The sequence below is a fragment of the Aythya fuligula genome, chromosome 25 (assembly GCF_009819795.1).
Source record: "Aythya fuligula isolate bAytFul2 chromosome 25, bAytFul2.pri, whole genome shotgun sequence".
NCBI classification, from domain to species: domain Eukaryota; kingdom Metazoa; phylum Chordata; class Aves; order Anseriformes; family Anatidae; genus Aythya; species Aythya fuligula.
The window spans coordinates 6628639-6651298 of record NC_045583.1 but is presented as its reverse complement, the minus strand read 5'-3'; the positions used below and the strand labels follow the sequence as shown (position 1 = coordinate 6651298).

The 22660-nt window shown below is 46.0% G+C and overlaps 1 protein-coding gene across 2 annotated transcripts; it reads right to left on the bottom strand.

Moving 5' to 3' along the window:
• Nucleotides 1–11421: 11421 nt before the first annotated feature.
• Nucleotides 11422–20471, bottom strand: PI16 (peptidase inhibitor 16). Of its 2 annotated transcripts, none has more exons than XM_032203420.1 (6): nt 20164–20471; nt 17460–17678; nt 16703–16812; nt 15804–15892; nt 13245–15026; nt 11422–12857 (listed from the first exon to the last, which is right to left on the bottom strand). In XM_032203420.1, the coding sequence occupies exons 1-6, from the start codon at nt 20317–20319 to the stop codon at nt 12718–12720; spliced, it is 2496 nt and encodes an 831-aa protein (XP_032059311.1). In that variant the 5' UTR covers nt 20320–20471; the 3' UTR covers nt 11422–12717. The 2 variants fall into 2 exon arrangements, with proteins under 2 accessions (XP_032059311.1, XP_032059312.1); XM_032203421.1 differs by having other exon boundaries at nt 11422–12854; nt 20164–20468.
• Between the last annotated feature and the right edge of the window lie 2189 nt (nt 20472–22660).

The following is a 22660-nucleotide window of genomic DNA, read 5'->3' as shown; positions in this document are numbered from 1 at the left end:
ACTCGGTGCATGCAGAGTCGTGGGGCTGCACGGTATAGCTGGATGGAAAGGTTTGTTCACTATATTCAATAAAACAGCCCTCCTTTCTTGTGTATTTATAAAGTACCAGTGAGCACTGTTGTCTAATTTGTTTTTGGACGGGCAGATGGTTTTACACGTCGGCTTGGTATGATTAGAGCCAGTCATTGCCGGACAGTAGCATTTTAACCTGTTGTGTGTCCTCTTGTTTTTGGTGAATACAGGGTTTGACCTATCCACTGATCTGGCAGTGCCTGAATTTAGCTAATGGGATCTGGAGGATTTTTTTAGGTATTTTTGTTTTGTTTACTGCCTTAAAAGCTTTCATCTTGGGAATAAAAATATTAATTTAAATATTAAAAGAAATAGATGTTCCTGGCTTTGTAAGCAATTGCTTTTCTTGCCTGGATGGTGCAGTGCTGATACCAAGCTGTTTACTTCACCACTGTCTGCATGCATTAAGGTGTGGTACACATCAGATACACCATGAACAGTAAAGTGCCTTGAAATTTTAAGGGAACTTGGTGGCATTACCATACGATGTTGCACAGTCACATGGCAAAAATACCTGAACATGTGCCAAAGAAAAGTTTTTTTGTTTGTTTTTTACTTTAAGTGATTCTGCATTACCCTTAGTAGCTAGGATATCTTCTCAGTAGTCATGACTCTTTGTTCCCGGACACTTGGAGGAACAGCTTTCTGTCTGGTGGCATAGGGGGATTGGGCTTTGATAACGTGTCAGTGGTGTGATAGTCTCACTTTTCCAGGAGGGACTACTCAGGCATCTGGAGAAATGCAGAGAGAAGCTGGGAAAGAGAACAGAAAGTTGGGAATTGCTGTTCTTAGATAGAAAAGGTATTTGTCTCCATATCTGCTTGGCTTTTTTACAAAAGGACAGTGCAGGCAGTTGCACTGGAAACAGTGGTCGCAGAGCTAGTGCTGCATGTGTGGACACTGGGCAGGTGGTTTGTGTAGCAAATGAAATATTCTGGTCAAAATATATGTTACAGGTGGACATTACCTGTGTACCTTTTGTGAGCAGTTTTTGAAGTGAAAATCATGAAGGAAAGCAGTATGGATGGAAGAGTTTACAGAGTATTACAAGAAAGGATCTTTCTTTAGATTTTTGGGTTTTCCTAAAGACTTGAATATAGAGCAGTTAAAAAATAATCATTTTTTTCTCTTATATCTCTTGATTTTAATTATTTTTAAGAAATCATGAAACATCAATAACATTTGTTTTTAATTTTATGACAAAAATGTTTTTTTTTTGTTGTTTTTTTGTTTTTTGTTTTTTTTTTTTTTTTTTTTTTTTTTCTTTCAGGAAAGTATTAATTATAGGCTAATTGACAATGAAAATATATTTATGTTTAGAAAAAGTATTACCTTTGTGGCCAACTCTAATAATGGATTTATGAAGGGTTAATAAAACATAAATAGTGTAACAAGCATGTTACAGATGCATATATTGTAGATAACAATACTGGATTGATTAATGATGATCCAGAAATTTAGAAGCATCTGATAGGCATTGAGACAAGCCCTAGCACGAGTAGGTATTCAATAACTGTTAATTGTTTAATAATTCTTTATAAAGAAGTGCTGCAACATTTATATGAAATGCTATCTACACCATTAAAACAGCACGGACAAAAAGCATTATTGAAACATGGGGTTGCTGAACGAAAGTATTTTAAATATTTTTGCTTCCATTTCCCTTTTCCACTGTGCTTATTTATAGCACCTTTGATTAATTCTTCTGCAGAGTAGTGTTTTACAGTCAACTCCAGGGTCAGGTGTATGAGCAGTTGGATTGTCTTGCTTTTCTGATAGGTCCACCTGGTTTGTGTAACATTAAAATAAACTTGTCAGTATGGCTAGTTCGGCAATTGTATTTTTTGCCTTCTGGTGGTACTGAGCGCTTCAAGAGATTTTTCTGGACTATTGCTGCTTTGCCTATTCCTTGCTGCTGGCAGTCTGGGTGTATGCTCCAGGGCAGTGTTTCCATCCAGCCTAGAGCAAATCCAAATACATTTACAGCAATACTGTCTAAAGGAAGCAAACAAGGCAAAAGAACTGGGGCAGGCACACAGCATTGCTGCATTCCAGCAACATTAGGGAGCTAGTGAAAATTTTCCCTACCTCCCTTTTTATTTTTTTTTCTTTTTGTCCACTTGCTTTTCATTTTCCCACCCTGGCAAGGTGGCAAGGCAAGGACATGAAGTTACTAGAGGCTTCCCCACTGGCAAAGCTAAGGAAAGAAAATGGCTGACACTCAGCCATTTTGTGTCAGTGCAGGCAGCTGGCTTAATGTAGGTTTTGTGTTCATCAGGGCTGGTTCTGCCCTAGTTCAGCTGTGACTCCAAGAGGCTGAAAAGGGTTTCAGAGATTCAGGGCCATGATTTCCCACTAGGAAGTCCTGCCTGTCCCCGGCACATTTTGGCACCAAAGTGCTAGACTGCATCTATACAAAGGCTGAAAGCAGTGTCTGCTTTTCAAAGAGTGACTTTGTTCTTTCATGGTTTCCTCCTCCTTCCTCCATTTCATTCAGTTCTCCTTAATAAGCCAGATCAGCACCTCAAAGCTTCAGAGCTGTTCCAGCTACTTTCCGAGGCTCTGAGTTGTCTCCTGGGGGTCTGATCAGCTAGTTCATTATGAGACCAGGTAACTGAAAAGCAGTGGTGTTTTAGGTCACCTCTCTCTCCCAGAAATTAGTAGGAAAGCTGGACAGGAGATGTCTTTTTTTTTTTTTTTTTTTTTTCCAGCATAAAGATAAAGGATCTTGCTGTGAAGAAATATATTAATCCTTTACCTGCCAATTTCCCCTCACTCTTCCAAAAACATCTAGACAGCAAGACCATGCTGTGGCATATTCTGAGCATGGAGATGGTCTTGCAATCTTTCTCAGAAGCTGACTAGCTGACTAGCTTTGTCAAAAAAAAAAAAAAAAAAAAAAAAAAAAGCTAATTTTTAAGAACTCATGTGGATCTGGAAGGGGAAAACAGTGGTACCAATCCCTTAAATTTTTAGCACAGAAAATGGTATTTTTCAAAGTGGCCCAGCTCTTCACAGTGAAGTATCTAAAAATCTTCAGAAACTCTGGGCTTAAATAACTAAGAACTTAGTTAGTGGCTTAGGGTTATGGGCTCCTGACTCTTACAGACCCTTTTGGCTATTATATGCAGAATTTTACATAGCTGCATCACATTTAGGCTCTTGTACATCTAATGCCTTAGCCGCAGTGTGCTGGAAGGGAAGTCTTCATGTCTGGAAACGAGGGCAGACCTTGGCTTATGGCTGTATGCCATAAGAACTACAGCTTTTATGGCTGTATGCATATATGCATATATTGATATGCCTCTTTGTGAAATCCCGGCAGGTTTCACAAAGCTTGTGAGCATTCATTTCTATTCTACTGAGCTTTTATTCAATATGTGTGTGGTATTCTCTCTCCCAGGATGTGTGATTCTCCTGCAAATATTAGAATGGAGCACGACTTTTTCTGTCTCTGTGAAACACTGTTGGTAGAGGTGGATATCAACTGATCCTGTGGCAGTGTGACCAGAGACAAGAGCAGGACTTGACAATGATGGTTCCAGTATCAGCTTTCATACGGACTCCCTGTGTGATCTTTGGCAAATTTGGTCACCTCTCTGTTTCTTCTTTCCCCACCTTGACTTCATGATTTAAACCATAAGTAATCCAGGAGAGGGGCTAGCTAGCCTTACAATTTCTATAGCAGCTTGAACAATCAAGTGTGACAGTGATACAAAGACTAGTATAGTCATACTGATCCTTACTGAGGATAGCACTTCTAAATCTTCCTTCCTGTTTGACTGCTTTCTTCATGAGCCCTGGCAAGATCAGGATTGTAGTGTCAGCAGCTCAGTATTCCCAAAACCTGGACTCATTAAGACAATTATCATAATTAAATCTCCTGTTTTCAGGATTGCTTGCAAAAGTCAGAAGGGATTTTTTGTTTGTTTGTTTGTTTGTTTCCTCTCAATGTATAATTAGATCTATGTAAACTGGGAGTTACTTAATGTAATTTCCTATCCACAGTTTGATATTGGCCCGAGCTCCTGTTCTCTGCAATGGTACCAAAAGTGACCTAAGTGACCTTTTAAATGCATGGCCCATACAACATGTTTATATGTTTAAATAATACAAAACACCAGAATGGGAATCAGGAAATGATGGTTTCTCTAATTCACTTGTTAAGGGCCTCATGGGAGAAGGTGAGCATCCTTTCACCTCTAGTACTGTGTGCAGTTCTAGGCACCACAGTACAAAAAGGACATTAAACTGTTGGAGAATGTCCAGAGGAGCGCAACGAAGATGGTGAAGGGCCTAGAGGGGAACACATATGAGGAGCGGCTGAGATCACTGGGTCTGTTCAACCTGGAAAAGAGGAGACTGAGGGGATACCTCATCACAGTCTACAACTTCCTCATGAGGGGGAGTGGAGAGGCAGATGACAAATTCTCCATAATCACCAGTGATAGGACCCGCAGGAACGGTGTTAAGCTGAGAGGAAGTTTAGGCTGGACATCAGGAAGAGGTTCTTCACCAAGAGGGTGGTTGCACACTGGAACAGGCTCCTCAGTGAAGCAGTCACTGCACCAAGCCTGCCTGAATTTAAGAAGTGTTTGGACTGTGCACTTAGTCACATGGTCTAAACTTTTGGGTAGACCTGTGCGGTGCCAGGAGTTGGACTTGATGATCCTTATGGGTCCCTTCCAACTTGGGATATTCTATGATTCTATGATTCTATGATTCTTTGCAATAGGCGTCACCTGATGCAATCATCTGGGGCCATTCACCTTCTCAGTACTCAACCACTGCAACAACTTACAGCTTTCTTGCCACCAAAATCCCTCTGGTTGCTGTTTGTGGCACTAGCTTAATCTTTGAGAAGCTGAAACACTTCAGAATAGAAAATCTCATTTTGGAAGGTACTTACAAGGATCAAGTCCAACTGCTAAACTTCTGACTTTAATCTAAACTAATACCCCTGTTCCTGATTGTAACTGCTATGAAGCTCAGACTGGTGTTCCATGCACTAAAGAGGCTTATTTAACCTTGGTGCATTGCTTTCTGTGCCAATAAAACTGGAAGAATATTTCCCATCAGAAAGCTATTTGGGATTCAAAGTACTTCGCACTGTGGATGGGCTGGGTACTTAAATGCTGTCTGAATCAGTCCTGCAACACTGGTTTTCTGACATTATTTATATCTAATCATACTAGGAGAGGCCTGGCAAGGCTGAATTTGTCAAAAGAAATTAAAGGAATTACCTGGAATGTGTTGACTGCTAGTGAGAATGACTTCTGGACATCTCTGCAAAGGAACAGGGGCACTTTACAAGCATCACTGCAGAAATATCCTTGTACCTACTCATCCTAAACTCTCACCTTAAGAATTCCATCTAAAACAGACCTTTCAGAATCTCACTCATTTGGGCTATTGCCTGTTAGCTGTGAAAGCACGAACACAGCCTTTGTCCTTTTGAAAACCTCTGCCTTAGCCCCAGCATATCCCACAACAGCAGTTAACAGATGTTCAGAGAGGCTGGGGACCCCTCTTGCTTCAAGGTGTCAAGTTCCCATGGGAAGTCCTCCTTTGGGTCTCTGCTGTGCTGCACATGCAACCCCTTTATTGTGCTACTAGTGGCTTCCTTTTTGTTACATCATTCTTTAATATTTTAGGGGGACTCTTTCTCATTTCAAGAGGAACCTAAAATGATTCTTTTAAATGGCCAACTTAATACCTTGCATCTGTGTTTAGGTGTACAAAGAACGAAAAATTCTCAGAAGGTGAGACAAGGGCTTGGGGAGAAGCCAGTCCGTCTCAGATCCATGCTAATATTGCCTGGCTGTTATATAGCATTAAAGGGACACCAAGCCTGCATGTTGTACTTGTTTGTTTAGGAAATGAGATCTGCCTTAATGTACTCAATACCATTACATTTGCAGCCTAAAAGCTTCCTTGTACTCACTTATTTACGATCTGCTCAGTTCCCCGGAATGCATAGAAGCTAAATTGATGGATTATTTTATATGGTCTGTCAGGTTTGTTCTAGATATGCTTTGTGTTCAAGAGGTGAGGTCAGCCTGCCTGTATATTATTTGGCATTACTGCAGTTTCAGGAGGCTTTACTAACTGTGTGCATGGCCCTGGGTTCAAAGGGCAGGGCTGCTGCTTCCATAAGGGCTTGGATGCATAAAATTTGCAGCCAGTGTGATTGCCAAGGATAAACTGTAGTCAAAGTGGACAGAAAGAGGTTTAAAGGAGGAAAGAGAGCTAGAGGGCAAGGTTGGGTATGAGACTCAGTTCCCCTAACATCATAAAGTCTGATGAATTTTCATGCATTTCTCTTTACAGGAGCCACAGAGCAGCCAATTCCTGGATAAGGGTCATCTCATTGCCTTAGACCACCATGGTCCCAAGCTGTCCTTGAGGCTGAGGTAGTAGATTGAATAGTTGTGGAGTCCTATCCTCCCTTTGAGCTAACTATACAATCTACTGTCTTTCCTAAGGAGACAGTCAGGTCTTCAGTTCTCATCATCTATTTCAACACCAAGCGTGGAGACGGATGGTCCAAGTAATCCTGTTCTTACAGAAAGCCAGTAATGTGGCTGTGAATCACACAAGACCTCTGTACTGCTCTGTGGAGGTGAGGTAGTAGGTTGTATAGTTTGGTGGGAGGGATTGTATCCCATTTCAGGTGATAACTATACAGTCTATTGCCTTCCTTAAAGAGCAGCAAAACCATTGGAGAATTGCTTCAGCCACAGAGGTCCAGAGACATCATTTCTTTCTGTTGAGGATCCAAACCCATTGCTGACCAACTCAGTGCGTTTTCTCTTACAGCATCCAGGATTGCATTATTCCAGGGACTGCTCCATGCTTAAGTCATATGAACAGGGAGTCATCTATATATTAAAAAAAAATAAAAAAGTCCCTCTGTTTAATGGGTGCAAGACAAACAAGTAATGAGCTGGTGCCTCAGCTCCTGGTGTTCAGTTCTATCCCTCCCCACCCCTACTCCCTTTTATTTTTCTGGAGATGAGCTCAAGTTGTGAAGGGTTTAAGTGTGTTGTTCTTTTCGGTCTATTCTCAAGTGTGGAGGGAAGTGTATTTGTATTTTTTGGTAGATCTGTACTTGTGATTTAAGTTTGTTGAACCCAGTTCTGAAGTTTGGATTAAGAACTATATCCACGAGTAAGTTTAGCCTGTGGACTCAAAACCCCATGAGCTGATAGATTTTGGCTGGTTGGCCTCTGCTCAGTAAGTGCATGCAGGTTTTGGACAAGTTCCCAGCTCTACCCTGTTATAAAGTTAGAGGGTATTTCTTTCTAATTTGATAATCTATATTATCTGAACTCACTGATATGCAAACCCTAGCAAAGCAATTAGTGCTCATATATTTACATAGAATAAGCCAGCAGTTTGTACTAACACCCTGTCCTAAATGTGAGACAGGTGAAGAAGAGACGTGATGTGAAGGCAGCAAGTCTTAACACTTCTGGGTTCTCCCAGGTAGGAAGTACTGACATCTGATAGTAGACAAATGAGAAGACAGCGCACTACAGAGCTCTAGCACTTGACAACAGACGGAACAGGTTTTTCCCTTTTCAAGAAGCAATTAGAACTATCCCTCTGCTATATTCCAGAGTAAATAGGATCAAGGTCATGAGTGGGACTGTAATGTGATCAGGGCTACACCAGTTCTTCAAGACTGAGGGATGTCCCAGGAGATTATCACTGGCATCACACTGTCAGGGAAATGTGAGATCTGAGACACCGGGGAGCAAGGACAAACTGAGGACACTTTCACAGATGAAGTAGGAGAATGAGAGCTGCAAAAAGACATTAGAGCCCTCAAATTTCAGCCTTGAAGCGAGAGACAGGGAGAATGAGACCTGGTTGCTTGGGCTATGGGACTCCCAGAAGTGAAGCAGTTTGTTTAAGGCTCTTCTGCTTCTTGGGATGGGGCGTAGCTGCAGTAAGGCTGAGATGTGATTTCTGCAGGCTGGGCAACAGCTGGTGGGTGGGGATGCTGCAGTGTCTAGCATCAGAGGAATGCAGCCCTCTCTCCATAAATCTGGCTTTTCAGCAGTCCTGGGGACCTGCCACACAAAGCTACAGCTTGTTCCTCTTCTACGCATTGTTATCCTCTAGCTGCTTGCTAAGGGGCAGGCCTTTCCTACCCCCAAGATTGCTCAGAAGGTACCAAAGAAGAATAGCGCAGCACATCAATATTTAAGAGGTATCCCCTAGAGAAGAATTAATCCTTTGTGTCCCAGATTGAATCAGTTCAGCCCCATCCATTGCATTGATGTTAATGTGGAGAATCTTAAGCAGCAAAACTGTATGAGGTGGAAGCCAAGAATAAAATATTATTACTAGAGATACTCTCTTGTAAAAACAAACTTGTTTTGACTTAAGAAAAAAAAAATGTCTTTTTACCGTCTTGAAATGAGCACAGCTGATGAACTGGGACTAGGGCTGGCCAGCGCTCCTGATTGTGTGTTCCCAAGTTCTCCATGTGCCCAAACCCCTGAGCAGGAAGGGAAAACCACAGCCAGGACATTATAAGGGTGTGGGGCAGATGGGATTGGCCATGCAGCTGAGACCATAGGTCTTTCTATCAGTGCACTCTAGCTGAATCCCACTGCAAAGCTCTGGGGCTGTAGCTGGGCTCCTCTCTGCTTTGTACAGCCACTGTTATAAGCACATTTGTAAATCTGATACAGATTTCCAGATATACCAATTATCCATAAACTGAGGTCCCCACCACACTGGCAGGGCAGTGGCCATTTCACAGCTGGTGTCATGGCCCATACTGTAAATTCCTGAGGACAGCACATATGCTGCCCCCCCACCCTTCTAATTCACCATCTTCAGAGGAGCTTCTGGAGCTGAATCCAGATGACCTTCTCTCCCCCAGCCTGCAGTGAGTACATCCACTGGAACACAGGTCCTGGGGCTTCAGGGAAATCTGCAGGTGGGGTTCATGCAGCACCCAGGTCTTATAAACACCACAAATCCCCTGATTTCAACCCAACTGGCCAAAACTGATGGTTAAATGCCTTAAAGCATTCTGAGGCTATATGTCAGAGCCTGTGGGATGGAAAATTGTGGTGCTGTGTTGCCATGGTGATGGGCCCCCACGGCACAGGAATTTGTTTCCTGCCTCCTCATAGCCTGCTGCCATGTAGCCCATGGTCAGACAAACATCAAAAACATCAACCCAGTGTCATGGGGCATCCTTTAGAGGTGTTGTGAATGAATGATGGCAAGTTGTCCATAAGCAGGGCATGGCCACCCTCAGCAGGCTCCACTATGACCTGGTAGCTGCTGTTTTCCTTCAGTTGTCAAGGCAAATGCCATCTGCCACCCTAAAATACCTACATTGTCCCCAAGGACTTTGGTCACATGGGGAGGCCAGACAGCAAGAACATGAAGCACAGTCCTTTTCTAGCATAGTCCTCTTCACCATTGAAAGGATACCCGTATACAAACCTGCCACTTCTGCCACACACAACTGTGGGACTGTGGTGCTGCCAAGCACCAGCAGCATCTTTGACAGGTGATTGGCTCCTTCCCTGCCTACCCTGGAATCTCCCACCAATTCACCTAGATGCTAGAGCATCCTTCATATCAACCCCAGAAATGGGGTGGAAATGCAGCAAGTCTCCCTTGAATGTTTTGCATCTTTTTCTGGCATACCCCACCATAACCCTGGCCCACCTTTACCATACAGTCACCTTCTTTCCTTCCCTACATCCTCCTAGTTTGGGATTAAACCAAACCATTCCAAATCCCCTTGCTGGCAGGTCTCAGTTAGGGAACATGGGGAAGAAGAAAGGGAATTTTCCGTCTGTTTTTGAATTTTTTTGTTAGAAAGTACTCTATAAATAGGTCCTTGCACAACTGCATGATTACAGAAGTCAAAACCTTAATGAAAACAAAACTCTATAGAGATCAGCAGCCTCAAAACCATGATAAAATACTTAAATTGTAGAATTATTTGTATAGACACATGCCAGCATCACTGTTAGGTCCAGTTCCATAATGGATCCCAAGGCAGGAGACTGTGAGGTACCCAGCTTTGCAAAAAAAACCCACAGGTGTTGACCAAATGTCTTGATTTTGCTGGAAAGGGAAATGCTTTTCTGCTCTTTTAATTGTTAGTTGGTAATTAATGCTGCACTCTCCTTTACCCAAATGGAAAAAACGTTACAGGCCTGAAATGCTCTGTCTCTGCCTTACCCTTCGTGAGGCTGCAGCTCCTTACAACAGGTGAACAGCAGCCACTCTGGCTGCACATCATTGGTCTAGTGACCACCCAGACCCACGCTGGATTTTTTTTCTGCCAGAAGCAGCTCCACAGGAGCTTGCAAAAGCTCAGCCTGCAACAAGACCATGCAAAAACCATGGCACCTGAGCAGGAGGCTATTTCTAATCTGATTCTTAACTACATCTGATGCTTGTGATTAAATTGAGCACTAGACTCTCCAGAGGGCTGTGCAGTGAGGTTGAATTTGCTCAGTTCTCCGTGGTGACTCTCCCACTCCCATCTGCTGGCCACCGTTCAGCAGGGCTAATGGTGACCATGATCTAAAAACACCCCACAGGCAGCTGGTTTCTTGTAAGGGATCTGGTGCTGCTGGGCTTCTGAACCAGGACTGCAGGAAGAGGTGGAACACAGAACTGCAGGGCAGCCTCACCAGGCAAGGCAGGGGTGCAAGAATAGGGAAAAGCAAAATGCAAAGGTCCAGTGTCACCATTGCTCCTGTGCAGCAGGTTTACTCCTCACAATAAGGACTCCATTCTTCGCATGCTCTTTGTGGCTGGGTGATGTTCTGCAGTGAAAACACTGCAGAAATGCAAAGTCTGGGGAAAAAGCAGGGGAGGACACTTACATTTACATTTTTTCTTTACTGAAAAGATGAAACAGTGTGTGTTTGGGGGTGGGACGATGCTGACTGTTGGGCCTCTCTAAATGCAGAACCAGAAGCACTCTAGCCCTAGGTTTTTGGTTTTTGTTTGTTTGTTTTTCTCTGAGCTCTCTTCCTCTTACTTTCCTTGCTCAAAAATTCCTGTTGGGGACAATTTTGTTTGCTCTGCACTCATCTGGGAGCTAGGGGAATATTTCCTATGTCATGCTAAATCTCCTCCTTCTGCTGCCTTTACAAAGGCTTAAAAACATAAAATTGCAACCTTACAGAAACCAGCACCCAGATGCTTTTGGAAAGTCAAAAAAAAAAAAACATTCAGCATTCCCCAGGAGCTACAATGTGTTTTAGGAGTTCTACTTAAACACACAAGCAAGATTGTTTTACAGATATAAGCTGGTCTTGGATACCCCAGAAAGACAGTGCATGCCCCACAGCAGACTTTCAGAACAAGATTTATTCAGTGCATGCTCTGCGGCTGCACAGGACACAGCATTCTAGGGGGGATAGACAAATATTGGACTTAAGGTCTTTCTCCACCTCACTGATCTATTAAGAAACCAAAGAAGGGACTGGATCTTCTAGTCCCTTCTGCTGGTCTGTAAAACTTGTCACTTATTTAACCCACCTTACTGGGAATCTTCAGGTGAACAGAGCAGAAACATGGAGGGATAAAACACACAGTGCTCCAGAGAATGAATACCATCCTGCAACAAGGCCTGGAACCATTGGTAACCTCTAACATCATTCAATTGGCTCTCTCAAGCTGAAATTGTACCAGCACACCTGATTATTTTGTTTTCTTCTGGACCAGGTTCCACCATTCACAAAATACATGTTATCTGTATCTAATTTCAAATACATCGTACGCTTAAGTTATGCAAAGAAGGAAGCCATGCAGAAGAAAGCTGTATGAATAAGCCAGTAACTCCACTCTAGAGCTGAAGGATTTTCTTCTGTGCAGGCACATGGGTAAAATAAAGCCATGCCAATGAAGTAACTGTGGAATGGGTACATGAAATGAGGAAGCAAGCAAAGGTTGCAGATGTGAGAAGGAGAAAGGAGTACATAGGGTACTGGCCATAGCTATACCAGAAGCAGGAAGGAAATATAAATCCTCTTCTGTAGAAAAGAAAAAAAAAAAAAAAGAAAGAAAAAAAAAGCCACTCTTTTGGAAAAGGAAGGAAGAGGTGATACGTCCAAATTTGAGACAAACAGGCACATCGAGAGGAAAAAAGAGCATTTTTGTTAGAAACTCTTTCTGGTAGGCAAACATCAAACCCATCAACCATGCATTGTCTACAGACAAACACCAAAGCCAACAACCATGTCTCATTGCCATTCTGGTTTCCAAGGCATTCTGCTTTCCCTGGAGACACGGTGCAGCAGGACCTGCCAGCTGCACAGGGGGATGAGAGACCTTACCATTTCCTGTTTGGAAACAAACCAGAAGCCCAGGATGTCTGGGAAGAAAGGCAAAGCATTCGTGTCCAGGTTCACCAGTGTTATGGCAGACCCCCTCCGGCACCTTGGGCCTCCTCAGAAGGGGACTGAGTACCCATGGGATGGACAGTTGCCCTTGGCACATCAGAGCTGGAGTGCGTTAGCCAGTCAGTGTAAGTGAGTGTGTCAACCTGAACTGTCCACAGTGTCTCACAAGTCTACCAGGGTTGTGGGACAACCAGTGCTGAAGAAAGGCTTGGTGACTGGTGCAGGGACAGCTGAGAAAGACTGTTCAAAGCAAAAGGCCCATCAGGATGACACTGAGTAGGAAGAGTGAAAGGCCCCAGCAGGTACTGGGGGCTCCAGCTGTGGGCTGATCCATGCTTTTCTGGTCTGAGTTTGTCTCCCATTCTTCAATGGCTAGAGTATCTGCTGGCAGAACAATAGAAAAACAGGAGTTAGAGGGAAAGATCTGAGCAAAAGAGAAGCTCCAATTCATGCAGGTCCTTCAGTGATGTGCACCAAGACACCCTGAGGTGCAAGGGACAGAAGTGCACAGATCCAGCAAAGGCAAGGGAAAGCTGGTGGGTGTTAGCGAGGAGCACGCTGTAAACAAAACCATGCTTCATGAACCAGACATCCAATCTGCCCCTTTTCAGTGTTAGGGGAAAGAGTGAGGAAAAGGGTTGGTACCACACATGAAATGAGGATCCAGAGGACCAGTCTGATACTGGTTCCTCCCAAGCCATGCCCCATGCTGCTTGGGGATCATTCAACATCTACATGTCCATGCCAGGACAGACTCCACAATTACTTTACCTGAGAAGGAGGACTGGAAAGCAGGGCTCTGACCCTTTTCTTTGGAAGATGATGTCAAACGCAAGAAGGTAGGTTCTTCAGGACTGAAGACCACTGACTTTGAGGAGGTTATATGCTCAGTTTTATTGAAATCTAACTTGATCTCTGGAATAATTTTGCTGAAGGATGGAGGTGGACTGGAAAAGAAGGATAATTTATTTCCTCCATCCCCTTTCACACCTTTATTTGTCTCTGGGACTGATTTGGGGCTGAAGGCTGTGCCAATGCTTTCTAATAAGGTAGGATCCTCTGTACTTAAGCCAATGGGCTCTCCAGTGTCTAACTCTACATCTGGAAATATTTTATAATTCCCATCTAATGTGGGCTCAAAGGAAAGTGTGAGCCCAGTTGCCTCAGTTGGGTTGGGTCTTTCTGTTTCAGTTTTTGTTAGCATCTTTGCTGTTGAGGTGGTGAGATTTTGCTTTGTTGAAGTTGTGTAAGTGTGTGTTGGCTTGGATAAAATGGTGGTAAATGTTGGTGAGATGGTTGCTGGCTTGGCTGTAGAAGGTTTTGTCTTGGCCATAGTTGGGGTGGGTGCTGGCTTGGCCATAGTGGTGGTGGGTTTTGGCATGGTAGGTGCTGACTTGGCCATAGTGGTAGTTGTGGTGGGTTGTGGCATGGTTGGTGATGGCTTAGCCACAGTGGTAGTTGTGGTGGGTTGTGGCATGGTTGGTGATGGCTTAGCCACAGTGGTGGTTGTGGTGGGTTTTGGCATTGTGGGTGCTGGCTTAGCTGTAGATGTTGTAGTGGGTTTTGGCATGGTGGGTGCTGACTTGGCTATAGTGGTTGTTGTTTTTGACATGGTGGGTGCTGTCATGGTCCTTGTGGTAGTTGTGGTGGGTTGTGGCATGGTTGGTGATGGCTTAACTGTAGTGGTGTTTGTGGTGGGTTTTGGCGTGGTGGGTGCTGGCTTAGCCACAGTGGTGCTGGGCCTTGGTGTGGTGGGCACTGTCTTGGTTGTAATCATTGCAGGTTTTGATGTGGTGGGTGCTGCCTTGGCCATAGTGGCAGTTGTGGTGGGTTGTAGCATGGTGGGTGCTGGCTTAGCCATAGTGGTGGTTGTGGTGGATTGTGGTGTGGTGGTGGGTGCTGGCTTAGCTGTAGTGGTGTTTGTGGTGGATTTTGGCATGGTGGGTGCTGGCTTAGCCTTGGTGGTGGGCCTTGGCGTGGTGGGCACTGGCTTAGCCTTGGCAGTGGGCCCTGGCGTGGTGGGTACTGTCTTGGCTGCAGTCATTGTGGGTTTAGATGTTGTGGATGCTGCCTTGGCCGTGGTGGTAGTTGTGGTGGGTGCTGGCTTAGCCATAGTGGTGCTTCTGATGGTTTGTGGTGTGGTGGTGGGTGCTGGCTTAGCCGTAGTGGTGTTTGTGGTGGGTTTTGGTGTGGTGGGTGCTGACTTGGCTGTAGTGGTGGTTGTGGTGGGTTGTGGCATGGTGGGTGATGGCATAATGGTAGTGGTGGGGGATTTTGGCGTGGTGGGTGCTGGCTTGGCCATAGTGGTTGTGTTAGGTTTTGGCATGGCAGTTGTTTGTGTGATGGGCTTTGGCTTGCCTGTAGCTATGGTGGGTTCTGGCACAGTAGATTTTGGCTTTGCCATGGATGTGGTGGGTACTTGTGTCTGGGTTGGGGGTATGGTTATGAGTTCTGGCTTCGCTGTGGCCATGGTGGGTGATGTTATGGTAGGTTCTGGTGTGGTTGTGGTGGATGTTGTCACAGAAGTTGGAGTGGTCTCTTCTACAGTGGATTCTGGTAAGAGATGAAAAACACCATGGGTTAGCACTAGGGTCAACTGACCCGTTGCTGTCCAGGCCTCTATGTCCTTGTACTGAGGGGCCTAAAACCAAACACAGTACTCAAGGAGCGGCCTCACCAGAGCAGAATACAAGGGGGTGATCACCTCCCTGGTCCTGCTGGCTGCACTATTCCTGATACAAGCCAGGATGCCGTTGGCCTTCTTGGGCACACTGCTGGCTCATGTTCAAGCAAACATCAATCAGTACCCCTAGGTCCTTTTGCTCTGCACAGCTTCTGAGCCACTCTGCCCCAAGCGTGTAGTGCTGCATGGGGTTGTTGTGGCCAAAGTGCCACAAGACCCAGCACTTAGCCATGTTGAACCTCACCCCACTGGCCTTTGCTCATCAACCCATACTGTCCAGGTCCCTCTGCAGGGCCTTCCTATCCTCCAGCAGATCAACACTTCACTCCAGCTTGGTGTCATCTGCAAGCTTAGGTCACTCTGGGCCATCTCCCACTCTTGAGGTCCCAACCTGGAGACATCTCATCTCCCTCACACAACCTTCTGCCCCTTGGGGATGAGGCAACAACTCCTAGCTAAGGGGGTTATGAGGTCTGTGTCCAATCCTCATCTAGTGACAGCTGACCAGTCTCAAGGGCTTCTATCCCATGTGATGCCTCACAGTCCAGGCCTGGAGCTGCTGGTCCAGGTTCAGAGTTTGGACCCCAACCCAGGGGTCTCTGTCCCAATAGCCTGTCAAGGCACATACACTGCTTTACTTCACTTACCACACAAGGACTTGACACACACTCTACCCTCGGGACACTGTGAGCAAGAGGGTCCTTCTTTGTATGGCTTTCGGCCTTTCACATTACCCCTGGACGCAGAAGACACCAAGAAAAAAAGTGTAAGGAAAGAGGGTAAATGCCAACCCCAAAGAGGGAGGTTTGATTCAACTGGAATATCCCAGCCATGACAAAACTCAGAATTAATGTTAAAAAATAAAAATTAAAAAAAATCAGGTCTTTGTCTCCTGCCACACACTTTCAATGCCATTTACTCAGTGGCCTGACCCTAGGGTGACTAAAACCAGGGAAGAAAGTTCCATGGACCAGGTCCTTCACTACCACCTAGAAAAGAGCAGTTGTTGGACATTTGGACACATGATTTTATCTCCCCTCTACTAAACACCCCTAAGAAGGTCCGCTGTTGCTCTCCATCTCCAAGTGAGTGGTCTCCAAGCCTAGCACCAGGGTTTCACAAGCAGGTACCCACCTCTCCTCCCATGTGCAACCCATCCTGCTGGTACAATACATGCTTCCTGACCCCTTCCCAGGCCATTGCTGCTGCTATTGGGGAAGAACAAGGCACAGAGCAGGTAGGTAATGTTTGTATCCTTAGTTACTGTGACATCAACCGTGGGCAGCACTCTGGGGGAGTTCCCTCCCTGAACTGTGGCAGGAGCTGAACCAGATCTCAGTAGTCCTCATGGGCAAGGATCAACAGACAACCCTTCCTTCCTTAGTGACCAATCCAAGACAATAAAGGCCTTTCTTGAAATTGCCTTGCTTGCATTTCTGAGCAACACCAAAAGCTTTTCCTGCTGTCTCATAGAGATGGAAGGAAGGGCATTTCCTTGCAGAAGGCCGATCAAAATGAACCAAGTCATACAAGGCATAGGACTTACGGAGGATAGTAGTTGCAAACAAGCAGGTACATGTCCTCTGTTTCGATTCCATCAATCTTCTCACAAAACTTTGCCCCACAGCCAATACGATGTGTGTTTGCCCAAACCACCTAAGACAAAGACCAGGGGTGAAGGTGAGGTGATTGGATGAAGGCAGACGCCCTGTTGGCAACCCATCCTCTGGCCTTGAAGGCTGCTCCGTCATCACACCAACACCCCCCATATCTCAGTGTGTGTCCCAGATCCCACATGCCCGTGTTGCTTTCACATTCAGAATCCTGCTACTTGCATCTGTCTGGACCACATTCCCAACGTAGGGCCACAGCCCACATAACCAAGTGCCACAGCTTTTCTACCCTATACTTCACCCAAGTAGAGCATCACTACCTCTGTTCTGGTCCTGGGGACCTCCACAGATCCATCCTGATATTTATACCACCACCATCTATGCTCTTCTCCACTCTCACCCATCCACCCAAGCTACAAAGACACACTCACATCTCTTGTCTGCCTAAGACAAGCCAGCACCTGGCTCTGCTGTGTAGCTGAAAAGGGGTGCAGAGCACTTTTTAAAGAGAGGTCTTATCTAAAATGCTGGTTATGGTTGGCACCATGCCCAGATTCCCCTGTATCAGTGATTCCTACCTGGTGCCCAGCATTAGTTCCCCATCTCTTTGCAAAGACTCTGAGAGGACCCAGGGCTCTGGTACAGCTCCTTTCCTGACAACCCTCTCCCTCTGCCCCAGCAGGCCAGTACCTGGGTGTAGTGACCACACATCTGCCCAGGGACACACACGGAAGTCGTCAGGTTATAGTATTTCTCTTCCCCGTTCCAGTCGTCCACAGCAAATTCCAGATCCAGTGTCGGAGCCATAGCAAAGAGGTTTTCTCCCCGTCGGCCCCTCTCCTTGTTGTGGTCCCAGATGCATTTCTCCGCATAGGCTTGGGCAAAGGCCTCCAGCTCTGTGTCCCAACTCTGAAAGGACCTCAGTGTCAGCATACAGAGAGGGACATTGGGCTCTCCAACACACACAAAGACTTCTGGGCTCCCTAGTTGCAATTTCCCCATTTATGAGTAAAACTAAAATTGCTACTCAATACATGGGTATCCCTGAGTGCACTCTGAGAAGTCCTCAGGAGATGGGAGCTCCTCAGTCTATCTCAGCACAAAACAAACCGCAACTTACAAACAGGTAGGTCAGTGCTGAGCATAATTCTCACAACCTTGCTTGGAGCACCCATAACATCAGCATCCTCAACTCAGTGTGGAAAAGCAATGAAGAAGCAGTGAAAATGGAGGAAGGGAGGACGCTCACACTGGGTCACACAGGAAGAGAACAGGGGACATCCTTCTCACCAGGGTGGGGATGGGAGAAGAGCAGAACACATCTCCCCTGGCAGCTGCACAGTTCCTGGGAGTACATGCTCCTAAAAGACATCATCAGTTCCCCTGGATCCAAAACGCAGCAGCTGCCTGCCTACCAAGAGCCCTTCCAGCACAGGGAGCAGCAGTGGCCCCACTGCCAGCTGAGTCCCCAGGCCCTAGTGACCATACTGCTATGCCTTGCAGAAAGGCATATGAGGAACCCTACACCACAACTGCTTGGACTATCCTAACACCATTTGATGGTGACAGCAGCTTTGCTTCTGCAGCAGGTTGGAAAGCAGCCAACAAACAACAGGTCCTCAATGGGACCTTCCTGGCTAGAGTCAGAGCTGGATTCTAGAGGGGGACAGAGCACAGCTCTGTTACAAGGCATTGCCACTGGGGTGTCGAGGGGACACGGACAGGCCCCCAAGCAGTAGCGCTGTAGGTGAAGGAAACACTAAAATATCCGGGTGGGGGCACAGAGAGCTAGTTGACCTTGCCTCATGGCCCCAAGCCAGGCTGAGAGTGATGGCTTGGAACCCTGCTGGGGAAATGCACACCCATCTTCTTCTGGCACAGAGCTGGGTTCCATAAACAGCAGGCTCACACCTGCAGGATTTGCCTCATTTTTTTAAAAAGTGCCTTTAGGCTAGGAATCCCCCCAGTGCCTAACTACTTCCACAGCAACAAGACTCATGTCCCAAACAGAAACACAGGGTGACATCAGTCAGGCATGGTGCCACAGCAGCAGGTGACCTCAAAGACAAACAAAGCACAAGCGAAGTCCCAGGGAGGAAAGCAAGAATGGTTCTTACATAGAAAGCCTTTAATAAGAAATCGTTAGGGCTGCTTTATGATAAACATTTGTTGTGCTTCAAAGAAAGCCTTCTGCTCTGCAGTGTCAGTAGGTCTTGTGTTTAAGCAATTTGTATTAAACTAAGAGACAACACAGCCTTGCAGAGGGCAGCATCTCAAAGCATGTGATCTGCCATCACTCCTACAGCCAGCAGCAGCACTCACCAGATCAGAATTGCCACCAACTTAAGGACCTTGACTCACATTTTAGGTACTTGAGATATTGTTTCCCTCATGCTTTCCCTAAGAGTTTGGCTCCAAAGCCCGTACTTCCTGATTTTTTTTCTGTGCCTTGCTGTGGTGGGTGTCCATGGAAATTGTGGTGCTTAGGGTTTTCACACCCTCTGAACCCAAAGTCTCTTGTTAGGCCCCCATTATGCCTTAACATCACCTCTTTCTTCATTTGCTCAGCAAGCTCCCACTTACCAGGTCATGAACATTTAATTCAAGTGGTGCAACTTCAAGGCCAGATAAGAAGGTCTCCTCTGACTACACTGTGACCAAAAGAGCACAACACCCCAAATAGCTGTAATGAACAGCTCTCTTGCTCCTCTGCATGTGTTGTAAACAGCAAGGAAAATAACTGGGTACAGGATAAAGGGGCCAAATAAGACAAAAACCAGCACCAGCTCAAGACGTCATTTTTGCTTCCACTGCAGCCACAAGCATTGGTGGGCACCCAACTCAGTTTCTTACAGAAAAATGGGAGATCCTTCACCTCCATGTCATCACGCATAGGTCACGGTAGGAAGTAGGAGTGTGATGGAGAGCCCAAACTGACCTGGTAGTCATGCTTGAATTTGACATTCCCTCTCATAAATTAAACCCCAATCACCTGCAAAGACAAATAAAGCACACTAGGTGACGCTTCACGCAGGTGGTGGAGCAGGATTCCTCCTCCAGCTGCAGGGCCCCACTTATTGCAAGGTCTCAGTGCAAGCATTTGCCTTTCCTATCCATCACAAGGAGCTCCAGCTCCTTGTGAAAGCTGCATTGCTCTCACAGAGCATCAGGGGACTCAGATCACACTCGTGAGCTTCCAAAAATCATCAAAGTCAATTCTACAAGTGAAAGGAAATTCATCTTTTAGAGGCAATTTAGGGAACCCCTACATTAATACCAAATTGCAAACCCACACAATAATTGCTCTGCCTCCCAAATCCCTGCTAGCATTAAGATTCAAGCTTGCACTACATAAACTCCCTCTGAAATCCCCCTCACAATAAAAGCCACTTACCATCTTCAGCATATCCATAGCAGGAGGAGAGACCTGGGAGCGGTATTTATTATGCCCATCCAAGATTATCCTCTTTTCTTCATCAGTCAGAGACCAGCTTAGCTCCAGTGCAGTGAGCAACAGGAAAACAGGAGGAAGACCTGTGCTCAACATCATGCAGCCAGCTTCTGCTCTTAGCAGCCCACAGCTCTGGCAGTCAGATTTAAAGCACCTCCCAAAAGCAAGGAACACCCAACAGCTTGAAGACTGGGGAGGAAATGTATTTATTAGAGGAGGATTTCAGAGCCACATGGAACACACCCATCTCACATATCAAACTTGATAGAGAAGCAGCAGTGTCTAGTGCCAATGAGCTCGCAGGGTCCACTCCCTGAGACAGACCCTGTGCATGAATCGTAATTCCCTGCACTGGCGTTTTCATCCAAGCCTCTGCTACTCCAAATCTCAGACGTTGCTTTAATCATCAGTTATAGGGTTCCTTTTCCATGTTTTCTCCTAAACTGCAATAATTCCCAAGCAACTAGCAAATAAATGCAAAGCTCCATTTTACACAAGGGTCTTCCCCTGTCACTGGGGCACAGCCATTTCTAGAAAAGGCAACAAGATGCAACCGCTGAGAATGGTTTGCAGTACTGTAACCCCAGTGCTGTAACCAGGCTGGGAGTCAGACCCACCTTGTCCAGTCCCTGCACCTGTACACTGATCATGCCACGGGAAAGCAGCAGGTAGCTGGAAAACAGCCCCTAGGTTCTCCCAGCCCATTAGGAAGGCAGAGGGTAGCAGAGAGTTGATGACCCTTCCCCACGCCATCAGGAAGATGAGGGAAGGAAGAACAGGATGCAAAGCTGAAATTGCCCCCAGAAGAGGAGTTAGCAGGCTCCAGGTCTGGCTGGAATACTAGACCATTTTCTCTGCAGGGACAGACTGCTCCATCCCTAGCCAGACACCTGGCGGGCTCGGGCTGAGGTGTCTTGAATTGCATGCCACACTGCTTGCCTTGGGGACTGTCTGGCAGAAACCATCCCACACGCCTGCCACCTTTTCCTCCCCATCTGCGATTGTGCAGTCACTCCAGCTCTGCTCCTGGATCTGCCTTTGGGGATCACAGGCTATTAGAAAGGATCAGTGAGTGGGCAGCCCTAGCTAGCAGAGCCAAGTTAATCACACAGTCTGCTCTGCCTCTCCCCCTGCTCCTCCCCTCCCACTTTGCACCACTCTGATCACCTCTCTTGCCACAATTGCTCTCCTACTGCCCCCCTAGATTTCTTACCTCTGTGCATTACCTTCTCCTTCATTAGGTCCAGAGTTTACCATGCTCTCAGTAGCCCAACAATTTCTGCAAGAAGGGTCTGAGGCTTCAAATGAGAGGTTCATATTTATCACTAAGGTCAACTACAGGCCTGGAGTCTGGGTCAAGGCAAAAAGGCAAACCTGTCTCCATCAAAAGACATCTCAGCAGCTGCATCTCTGGAGACCTGGAGAAACAGCTAGAAAGGAACAACACTAGATCCCCTCTCCTACCAGCAAGCTCACTATGACCTGCCTATGAGGAACAAGGCAGTGCTAAGACGCCAATGAACTTGCTGATGTCTCCAAGTGACGCACAGATAAAGAGCCAAGCAGCAAGTAGTCCCTGGCTCTATAGAATCCTAATTAGGCCTTATTGAAGATAGCATAGCAACAAGGAATAAAAAAATCGGGGGACAAAGTGCTCTCCGAGAAAACAGGCCTGGAAGAGTCACAACCAGGGCATGTGGCTCATGGGGAGATAATTTCCAACTTCCCAATCTGCCCCAACAGCTCTTTTTGAAGCCAGCATCTGAAACATGGAGATTAGCAGCACATGGTCCAAGCCCCACCCTGGAGCTGACAAGCTCATGTCCAGACAGCATTAGGTAAGTGCAGGAGGAATGCAGATTTCCTGCTGCTCACTCAAAGAACAGCCAGTCCACTGCACCCCTGGGAGCCAACAGCCTCACCACAAGACAGGAGCAATGTGCTGATACCTGATGGGTTGTAAAGGGCTCAGCTCAACACTGGTGGACTCCAGAAAGGCACTGCAGAAGAAATGAAGCCGGGTTTCCTACTGATTCACATTCTGAGGGTCTTCAGCGTGGCTTGGGTGTCTATCAAAGCTAGCACATTATCCTGATAGAAGTGGGATCTTTCTCTTCTACTTGCCTGCTTTTATCAGGTCTGGAAGAGACTATCATCTTCTTCTAACTCTCTGTCAAGGTTTGGCTGAAATATGCTGAATTGTGAAGGAGTGACAGAGGCTGTTAGCTAGAAGGACAGACATAGCTGTTGCATAACCTTTGCTTAGGGAATCAGGTTAAAACTGGCAAACTGTTTTTAAAGCACTTCTTTTGACATTTTCCAAACAAAATTGTTCCAACTTTTAAGTTAAAATGACATTTCCACAAAGTGCCCTAAAAGAGGTTAAATAACCCCTCAACAGCTGACACGCAACATGGCAAAAATCAGAAGAGGGAAAAGG